This window comes from Strongylocentrotus purpuratus, unplaced genomic scaffold (assembly GCF_000002235.5).
Source record: "Strongylocentrotus purpuratus isolate Spur 01 unplaced genomic scaffold, Spur_5.0 spur5_scaffold_9, whole genome shotgun sequence".
Classification (NCBI taxonomy): domain Eukaryota; kingdom Metazoa; phylum Echinodermata; class Echinoidea; order Camarodonta; family Strongylocentrotidae; genus Strongylocentrotus; species Strongylocentrotus purpuratus.
Window position 1 is genome coordinate 35,222,675 of NW_022145615.1, and position 11,354 is coordinate 35,234,028.

Below are 11,354 nucleotides of genomic sequence, written 5' to 3' on the forward strand. Positions count from 1 at the left end.
GGGGAACAGCATATGTTGCCCTTGATACCCATCGAGTGACCCGACGTTATCAAAGATGTATTGAATTCTTAATAACCCTCTATTACTATCCTTTAAGCCCTCCCTCAGTTTCTTTGAAGACAGCTCCCATCAGGTTGCCTTGACAAGTTGTTGCACTAGCTTTCCATAAGCCAGATGTTACAAAGCTATGCACGATGGCTGCTTCTGAAAGGACGACAAATGGCGAGCTAGATCTGCCGGATTTTACAACGGAAAGCTATTGGGATGAAAGATTTAAAGAGGAGGAAACATACGACTGGTTACTAAAGTATCATCAATTCAGTCATTTTGTGGAGAAACATGTGAATAGAAATGAGAGGATACTTATGTTAGGTAAGACTTGGACCGAAAATGTCTCTTTCGTTCGTTAGCCTCTCACTACCGGTACCGGTATGGTATAGGGTCGGCTCCTCTCTATAGTACCGCCCGGCCACTCAGTGTACGCATATGCTCGTACCCTCTTTTTGAAAGCACCCCCTATCTGAGGACTGCCAACATTTCCGAACCCCCCTTTCGCGGGCTTTTCGCGGGCTTTTCCTGCCTTGGAGACCCCCCTAAATCAGGAAAAATGCTCAATGTACCCCCCTAAATTCGGAATAATTTCTCAGGAGTCCAAAGAGATGAGAGAAAAAAAGAAAAACACCCCCTTTTTAAAGAAATCTCCGGGTGAAAAGTCAAATACACCCCTTTTTTTACAATTCTCGGGCCGGACTTTGTCGCACGAAAAGTACCCCTTTACCGGACATTTTGGCAACACGCATGCGGTCATTCCGACCTCTGAGTGGGGGGGCCGGGTAGTACCGTAAGTTGGGAATCCCAGACAACTCGCCACAAAGACAACGTACCGCCACAAAGACAACCCGCCACAATACCCCGGACATCCCGCCACAATACCCTGGACATCCCGCCACAGCCTTTTCGGACAACTCGCCACACTTTTTTCCCCTCATGATTTCTAGATCTAAAATCCCTTAGAATCTTAGATGAAATTGTCATTTTTCATGATTTTCGTGCTTTTATAAACACAGTTATGACAGGAAACATGGAAATTGTGAGTATTTTGAGAGCTGTTCTAAAGAATAAAGATGATTTTCCTTGCGCTTGCAACAAGAATCTATTTTGGACGAACCCAAGCCAGGCGGACGACTACGAGTTACGACTACGATCGCCGTATACTATAATTTCTCGATTTTTAAGTTCATGTCTCAGGAAACTTTTTAATGGTAGGAATATGCTGCTATGTATAATTCTTTGGCGTATCTTTACATTCTAATATTACCTTTTTTAAAGTTAAAGTTAATGCACTTCTCCTTCCTTTTTTTTCTTCTTCTTGGTGTTCAGGTTCCCTCTGCTTTAATTCCCTTTCCCTTTTTTTCTTTTCTCAACAATACAGTATATACTTGCTAAGGGATTGACGCTAATAAGGCTAATTGCCCTTTTTGTTAATCCCACATTTTTCTTGTAATCAATCTTTTATCTGATAAGATAAAATTTCATTTGACTCTATGGACCCATTTCAGGGGTATGATAGCACCACATATTTACAACACAATACAGAAAAATATATAAAACAAAGTAAGATATGATAATAAAATACATAGACATGATATAGGGTATACATTTTTATATTTCTATAGACAATAAACATGAGCTAAAGACTAAGTATACCCTACATACAGTTTAAAGCTATAAGTCTAAAATATCATGTGGTTTGGTTTGTCTACCACTACGAGTAGGCCTATTACACTTTTGGTAACAAAAATAGGACCACGCCTAATTCAGCATTATGATCCAACAAAAAGAATTGTATTATAAGTGTTATGAATTTTACGAGTTTTCTTAATTGCTTAACGCTAGATATACCATGTTTGTATGTTTTAATGTTTTTTTTAATGGAGAATGATATCAAATGAATTGAATTGAATGGAACGTTCCATATCCTCTCGATCTCTATCCTGAGGTCTTCATACTTGAGACGTCTTTCTTTAACGGCGATGTTGATGTCATGGGGAACGATGACCTCGATGATATTTACTTTGTTGTTGTCCCTGAAGACAATGTCTGGATTCTTGCAGTTATTATTAGTACTTTTTATTATTGTTGTTGTCGTCATCATCATCACCGTCATCGTTAAATTGTAATCATCATCATCATTATTATTATTATTATTAGTAGTAGTAGTAGTAGTAGTCAAATGAAGTAGTAGTAGTATTAGTATAGTAGCAGTATAGTAGAGTAGTACTATATTTCAGTGGGGAATATATTGTTGTCACTGCCAGGATTACCAAAGAGGCCGGGACGAGCATTCCTGACATCGCAACCAGTTTTGCGCGCCGGAAGCACTTTGGGATTGGGTTGGGTGGGGGTGGGGAATATTCCAGGGGGCTCACCCTCCAGGGGCAGTGGCGTAATGCGCAAAAACGTTTTTGGGGCAGAAGAAAAATCTGCATCGCCACCACTCTTACACGTAACATGCAGGCCCCTGGCGGAACGTTTTTTGAAGTAGAGTATCAACAATCTGGTAGAGCGTATAGCGAGCAAAGTGAGTTGATAGCTCGAGCGCAAATTGACGTGGAGTGGGGTCCAGGGGTCAAGGGGTGGAGCCCCCAGAAGCTCATGGGTTTTAGGTATGTATACTTACGGTCCGATGAGCATCCATGGGCCCACGTTAGGGCCCTTAGTGGGGTCCAGAGGACGGAGCCCCTGTAAGCTCAGGGGATTTAGGCATTTAATTACGCCAAGATGAGCATATTTTGATACATCACTGTAGCAGGCCACTCGTTCTTTCTTCCTCTTTCTCTTTAACACACTATTTCAAAAAGTGCAGGCCCTGACATAAAGGCTTCAAAATAAGCATATTTGTTGGTTGCCTGATTGTAATTTTTCCAACAAATGCATAAAAAGATATAATTATTTAAAAAAATGAGAATAAATCCCTGAAAACCATGTCTTTTCAGCAACAATTGTAAATCACTGGTATCGAATTAGAAATAAACCACTTTGTATTTTTATTTGGGGAGCAACTGCCCCCCCCCCATCAGTGTTCAGGAGGGGCTCATGTCTTCTCACCCTTATAATAAAAAATACACACATGCTTTCCCATCCTCTCACAATAAATTTCAAGGATACATATGCGCGTATCGCTATTATAAAATCCTCCATTGATGAATATAGGGGCATGCGGAATGTTTAGGAAATTTTAATTCCAGTTCACTTTCCTTTTCTTTGAATGGAATATCATTTTAATTTGATTCAATTTAGGTTTTATTATTTTTGTATGTTACTAAATAGTAATCAATTATACTGCTTTATTGCTGATTTTTTTTTTTTTTTTTTTTTTTTTTTTTTTTGGGGGGGGGGGGGGGTGGAAATTCGTTTTGACCCCCACCCCCCCCCCACACACACACTTTTTCGTTTGGAGGAGGGCGAGTCCCCTGCCCCCACTTCTGGCGCCTATGATCGCAAGAATGGCTGGATTTCTGAAAAAGGGGCACCTACAAAGGGACACATCAACAATAATAAAAACCATTTTTAGATATTTGTATAAAGGCCTACGCCTTCGTCAAGATTGTGAATACATTACCACGAATGACATCAATATTTGTTTATTTCTTTACGTGGAACAACATATTGTTTAAGCAACGTACTTCGCAATTTGGTGTGATGGACTGAATATCGATTTTCGAGCAAACGAGCTAAAAGTATAAGGTCCCATTTGAAAAATTACATGATGAATATTAAAGACAATCTAATGAAGAAAGACTGAAAAGTTCTTTTATGTAATTATGAGTAACATTATAATTAAAACATCTGAGAAAGAAAAGTAGGCACTCATCAGAAGGGAAAAAGACATGTACAAAATGATAAGGGGGCACTTTAGGGGAACCTGAAAAAGTGGAGGCACAGTGCCCCCCCCCAACCAAGAATGCCGCCTCTGACTGTGGGCAAACGTGCGAAACTAACCCAGAAAATCTAGAAATAAACCACATTTCAATTTTATTTCGCGGGTCAACTGCCCCCTCCCCCATCAGTACGCCAGTGCTTCCAGTAGGCCTATCCTTCCATGAATTCCTATATATACCATTAAAAATTATCAGAAGGGAAAAGGACATGTACAAAGGATAAGGGGGCACTTTAGGGGAACCTGGAAAAGTGGGGGCACAGTGCCCCCCCAACCAAGAATGCCGCCTCTGACGAAACTAACCCAGAAAATCTAGAAATAAACCACATTCCAATTTTATTTCGTGGGTCAACTGCCCACCCCCCCCCCCCCCTATCAGTAAGCCAGTGCTTCCAGTATCCTACCATTAAAAAAATTCTGGGACAGAAAAATGCAGCTGTTATAGACCTCTAGATCTAAAGTATATTATTGTTACAAGGGAAATCAACTTTATTCTTTGTAATGACTGTGTTTATAAAAGCACGAAAATCATGAAAAAAGACAATTTCATTTCAATATATATTATTGTTACAATTACGGAAATCAACTTTATTCTTTATTCTTTGTAATGACTGTGTTTATAAAAGCACGAAAATCATGAAAAATTACAATTTCATTTCATTTTAGATCTAGAAATCATGATGGGAAAAAGTGTGGCGAGTTGTCCGATAAGGCTGTGGCGAGTTCTCCAGGGTATTGTGGCGGGATGTCCAGGGTATTGTGGCGGGTTGTCTTGGGGCAGGTTGTCTTTGTGGCGAGTTGTCTGGACCCCTAAGAGACAATAGAGAGAAGCCGACAGTACGGTATGGTCTCTAGTGCATATTTGGCCACAGAACTTTGCCAAAAATACTCAATTTTAGCAGATTCATATCCGATGCATTTATTTTTGAAAATTAGGCCTTGGTTATTATACACAGGTTCCACTTACCAGATTGACTGTATGATGCATATCATGATCTTCCTTCCAGATTTTCTTCGTCAAAACTGAGCCCCGTGTTGAAATCCATATTCCAGCCATATTTTAAAGCTTATCGACACTAGTGTAGCTAGGAGGATTCGACCACACAGCGAGGTCACTGACAGGTGGCTGTCTCATCAACTCAGCTCTCAAATAACTTAAGAAATAGAGGATCATGGGGGACCAACAGGCACCGATTAGGGAAGTTTTCTATATAGAGAGAGCAAGTAGCTACAAGTACTACAGTGGGGCTTTAAACTGTTAATTAAATGTGCATGAAGGAAGATGGCGTGTTGGCGTCATCCAGGACATTGACAGTAACAGTTTTAAATACGGCTTCTGGTCTGCTTCTGTCTCTATAGAGAGAAGCCGACCCTACCCAAATTAGACCGAAATTTTCGTTTGTTAGCCTCAGATTCGAGTAGGGTTGGCTCCTCTCTTTAGAGACAGAAGCCTACTATAGGCGCTTGTGTGTAAACTCGGTGGAGCGGATCTGACCACCAAACTTATGCTCAAATACTTGATTCTAGCGGATGCATATATATCCGATGCATTTATACTCCAATATTAGGCCTAGGCTAATCTACTTATCAACTTGACTGTATAATCCTGTATAATTTGATGGTCACTTTTCAGGAAATTATGGGTCAAAATCGACATCATTGTTGAAAATCTTGCAGCCATATTTAAACTCTCGCTGTGCATGGCGTCATCTAAATCTCAGCCCTTCTAGTCTACGAGCAAGGCAAAATGTTTATGAAGGAAAAACTGTGATAACGTCATTTACAAACTTGTAGCTCGTGCACAGTTTTTCACAAGGGGGGGGGGGGGGGGGGATACTACTACTAGCATTTTCACTGGAATCTGCTGGAAATTTGCCCCATGGTCTTTCTTTATCTAACAGTTAGATATTAAAAAAATATGATTGGAAAGAAAGTACATCTACGGTACTTTTCATATACTTTCAAATTAACGTTGAAAATCATTGTAAAACCAAAATTATATTAAGAATATAGCGACTTACTTTCAGCTTATCTGCCTAAAAAAATGGTCTAATTAGATATAAGGTAAGTAGGTCAAAGGTCACAGAGGTCAATTAAGAAAATTAAAGGTTTTTAGCCTTGCTATATCGCAATATCTAAACATTGTGTCAGCATGAGGATTATTCAATTGCAGGTTTGGGCTAATAGCTGTAGGCCAAGATCGTAGTCATCAGTTGACATGATTATATGCTTTTTTTTTCGTTGTGATATGTCACAAATAAATCCATCCAATTCCTATACTGAACTTAGGGCAGAGGTCACGCAGTCGCATTTGTCTTGTGATTCTTGTCACATTATTTGTTATTGTAGATGGTCATTTTTTTATTTTCTTTGTTCCTTGATTTTGTAGGCTGTGGAAATAGCAAGCTAAGCCTTGAGATGTATGAGGATGGATATCACAACATTGTTAATGTGGATTTCTCATCGGTGTGCATTGAGAAGATGAAAGAGAAACATCAACATTGTCCTATCATGCAGTGGATGGTGATGGATATCAAGGATCTAAAGTAAGTAAGAACCAATATGTACAAGACAGTAGGTGTACTTTTAAGTTATGTTTGTAAAATGATTTTGTTTTTAAAACAATAGATCAGGGAGTGTGTCTCCCATCTCCTCTGTTATACCCTGTTTGTGTGTGTATGGGGGGGGGGGGGGGAGGGTATGGGGTATTTTTTAAAATACCAGTTAAACAAAAATAATTGGGTCATCAGAGCTGCCAACCAGTACGTTTTAATCATATTTAGTACGACTTTTAGAAGTAAAAACGACAGTACAATTTTCCTCATTTTTTTTAAATAGGCATATTCAACTAATGATCCATAAAAATATCTTCCTGTATGTAGGAGCTGTAAGAGGCATCGATCAGGGGTAATTTTTTTACACCAGTTAAACAAAAATAATTGGGTCAATAGGTCACAGAGTTTTGTGAGGTAAACATGACATGAAATGTTCATGTTTGTCATTCTTTTTTTCTTTATTTTTGTCCATAGATTTCCAGATTGCAGTTTTGATGTTGTCTTGGAAAAAGGGACATTGGATGCACTTGTTGCTAATGAGAGGGATCCTTGGAATATGACAGATGAGGGGTATGATGTCATGGAGCAATCCTTAACACAGGTATATTAGACATTAGTTGTCAAGATTGTCAAGATATAGCGGCACAAGAAGATGCACTATGAACGCAAAAGACGTAATAATAAGTGATGTTTGTGAATTATAGGTTTTGGATGTTGACATATCTAAAAAAAAGTTTAGGTAATGAAGCCTAATCAAGATAGTTCTTGCCAGCTCCATATCTTAACAATGTGGTTATAGCTCTGTGTGAGAAAATTAGGCTTTTCATTTCCGGACACATCTTTTTGTGCCTCTACATTTCACTAAACAACCTAATAGACAAACCTTTGCCATTCTGGAAAATGTTCAGTTTAGTCTATTGCCAAAATATGGGGTATTCTAGTCTTACTTCCTCAATCCCTTTCCTAGAAAGTACAGTACATGTAAATGTCCCCTCCCTCCTTCTCAAAAGAGAGAGAGAGAGAGAGAGAGAAAGATGCTGAGTTACACTCAAGAAGGAACATTTAACATTTTCAATTTTTCATTCTACTTGTGAAAGTTTTTTTTATGGAGGGTTAGTTTTATGAAGACAGAATACAATTTAATTCAATTTTTTATTATCTGCAATCATTAATGTAAATTTGTTTTACCTGTGAATTACAAAATAGGTAGAGAAGATAGATAAAATAATGCAATGTAATGTGAACATGTAGAACAAACAAAAATGAGGCATGCGATATGTAATATAATTTCTATGCCAGTTCAATTTGTGGCTTAGCTCCAATAAACTAATCTCAATCAGCAGTCAACATAGATAAATAGTAGAGCATTAAATATTATAATCATGTATGCTGCTTTTATTTTTTGGTATTGAACATGTTGAATAATTATAAGTTAGATAGTACCACCTGTGCGCTTAGAAACATCTGTATAAAGCACCCTATAAATGTAATTATTATTATAGTGATTGGAATCATGAGAATTATGCTATCATAAAATTATGAACCAAGTAAATTATTTTGATGGGCAATTGGGAAGCAAAAAGACAAGGAGTGTTAACCAATTTTGTATATTAATGCTATTTTATGAATCACCCTCAATTAACAACTCATATCACGAGCCAAATGTCTTTGAACTATTCTTTGTACTGTTCTAATGCAAGTTTGTATTAAAATAATTTACTTTTCATTTTATGAACATTCTTTAGGTCAGCAGAGTCTTGAAGCCAGGTGGATACTTCCTATCAATAACCTTCTCACAACCACACTTTAGACGCCCTCTCCTCGCAAGAACTTTGTTGAAATGGAATGTTGAGTTGATGACACTTGGAGATCATTTTCACTTTTTCTCCTTTGCCATGGAGAAAGGTAAAGAAATGAGCGCCAAAGACAAGGAACTTGAAAAGGAGTCAATGCTGAAAAGGCAGTCTAATGCTCAAGGAAATGTTAAGAGACAATATGTGTACGTGAAAGATGAAGAGAGTGAGCAAACCTTCCTGAATGCTTTTCATTTATGACAGCTGAGAATCTTAAGCTTGCATTTTTTGAGATTTTATAGAGGATAGCTTGCGATATCTCTAATGGATTATGTAATGTGATCTTCTGGAACCAGTTCGGCAGTAATTCAACAATAGCGCTTCTCTTGAAAAATCAAATTCAGAGAAAAAACCAAAAAAATCTTCTTGTTTTCTATATTTTTTGTTTGTTCATGGAAGATAATGGTTCTTTAATGATTAGTGTATTATGTATCGGCAATTTTTTTAAGCAGGAAAAGAATTGTGAATAAACAGTAAGATTCATTGATAAAAGGTTCATCTTTCTAACAAACCAATACGCTATCCTGCCAAAGGGGTGCTACTTTGCCAAAAGGGCGTATCTTTACTTTGAGTCCTTGATCAAGACCAACCTTTTGCTGTCTAGTTTACTTACTGCTGTGATTTTGGAACTATAATGTGAAGGGCAGGTATAGAAACAGTGTTTTTTTAATGTCTTCTTATGGTGATGTAGATTATGAACAAGTTTGAGCCTCATATTTTAAGTGGTTCTTGAGGTATCGCGTTCATGAGGCAAATACCTGAAATTACATAGGCTGACCTCCGTGACCTTTGACCTAGTTACTAAAAAATCTAATAGTACATACATTTGATACTTAATATGTAGTTTAGCTGGTTACCAAGTAGAGGCTTTCCAGGACAAGATGATAGTAAAACGAGAATATATAACGTTTTTACCTTTTTAATGTCCTACTGCTGAAGAAGAGAAAAGAAAAGGAAAAAGAAAAGAAAAAAATAATATATATATATATATTTAATCATGGGTTGAAGAGCTCTACTTTACGTCCTTGTCATCCATCCTTGGTAGCTCTTATGAGTTAGCAAAATCTTAAGCAAACATTCAGCCAATCAACATCTTGTACGAGGTCAGCGTTTTGTAATAATATAATAACTAGTGGAATCCGTGGAAATCCACGGGCACTGAAAGTTTATTGAGATTAGGATTAGTTTGACTGCAACGATTAGATTGGAAAGGCAAGAATAACACATATCTGGACCAAAAAAAGCAATAAATCCATTTCGGAGAATTCTGGATATTTGTGACTAAAAAGGTTTCTGCTGAATTATAATAGAAATAATAAGGGAATAAATCCATCATATGTAAGAAGTGCTGTATCATTGAAGAAGATTTTTTAATAAATTATATACTTTTGTGGCCCTGGTTCAAAAGTATTGAAAATGGTAATTCATTATTTTGCAACAAAATTGCCGAGCAACCTACCTTTGTGTAGTGGGTCCCGAACAGGACTTCTCGTGTTAGCCGGGGTGTTACGCCTGGTCGGCTTTTTGTTAGCTTGACTTGTTTACAGATTTTTGTGCATACCTCCTTTAGTTTCGTCTAGTCCTTTGCTCATAATGACCTTTGAAAAAACGAAAAATGAAATTGCTTAAGCAGCATTTCGGTATGGTATTTATTGAATCATGCACTGTAGTTACATATACTGAATTGCACATGCATATACATTGCATTTTAAAAACAAGTGTATAATTTAATTCAAAACAGTATCATTTACATAATTATAAGTATGCGTATATGTCACATGTTTTTCCGTAATTTAGTACCAAATGTAAAATAAAAGCAAAAAAAGGAACAAGAAGGAAATGGGAGTGAGGAAGAGAGGAGGAGGATTTAGAGAAAAGAGGTTAAAGTGGGAAAGACAGAGAGATAGGAGGAGCAGAGAGGGAAGGAAAGTAGAGTTAAATGAGATATGTTCTACTCCCTAGGGTTAGGGGCCCCTCGCGATAGGCTTAAACGTATGAGTTCGGGCAGAAAATTGCCTTAGGCTGTAGAGGATATACCACTGCACTCGTGAAATTACGAAAAACAAAGTTCGCTTGATCTCCATTTAAAACACCGCTATTAGAGTTAAATGAGATTCGTTTTACAACCTGAGAGCCCCTCCTGGCAGGCTTGAACGTTTGACATCGGGCAGAAAATTGCTTTGGGTTGAAAAGGAAATACTCCAGCACTCATGAAATTATTTCCAGGGCCAGAAGAATCTCCGATTGAAAGTAAAGGGATGCCAAAGGGGCGATGAAAAACGAAATTCGCTCGATCTCCATTTAAAAAACCCCCATTAGAGTTAAATGAGACACGTTCTACTCCCTAAGGTTGCGGGCCCCTCCCAGAAGGCTTAAACGTATGAGATTGGGCAGAAAATTCCCTTAGGCTGTAGAGGAAATACCCCTGCACTTATGAAATTATTTCCTGGGCCATAGGAATCCCCGATGGAAAGGAAAGGGATGCCGAAGGGGGTGACGAAAAACGAAATTCGCTCGATTTCAATTTCAAAACCCCAATAATTTGTTAAGAGTTAAATGAGATTTGTTCTATTCCCTAAGGTGAATGGCCCCTCCCAGCAGATTTAAACGTATGAGATCGAGAAAAAAATCCCCTAAGGCTGGAAAGGATATACCCCTGCAGTCATAAAATTATTTCCAGGGTCAGAGGTATTCCCGATGAAAAGTAAAGGGATGCCAAATAGCCTGACGAAAAACGAAATTCGCTCGATTTCCATATAAAATACCCCCATTAGAGTTAAAATGAGATTCGTTCTAATCCTAAGGGGAACTCCTGGCAGGCTTAAACATTTGAGATCAGGATAAACTTTCCAGGGCCAAAGTAAACCCCACTAACAAGTAAAGGGGCGACGAGAAACGAAATTCGCTCGATTTCAATTTTAACATCCCAATTAGAATTAAATAAGATTTCTTCTACTCACTAAGCTAAATGGCCCCTACCAGCAGGCTTAAACTTATGAGATCAAG

General features: G+C 38.0%; 1 protein-coding gene across 1 annotated transcript; it reads left to right on the forward strand.

Moving 5' to 3' along the window:
- Positions 1 to 95: 95 nt before the first annotated feature.
- Positions 96 to 9,803, forward strand: LOC586979 (EEF1A lysine methyltransferase 4-like). Its single transcript, XM_030976693.1, has 4 exons — positions 96 to 372; positions 6,330 to 6,486; positions 6,970 to 7,096; positions 8,241 to 9,803. Exons 1-4 carry the CDS (start codon positions 195 to 197, stop codon positions 8,547 to 8,549), a joined length of 771 nt encoding a protein of 256 aa, XP_030832553.1. The 5' UTR covers positions 96 to 194; the 3' UTR covers positions 8,550 to 9,803.
- Positions 9,804 to 11,354: the final 1,551 nt, after the last annotated feature.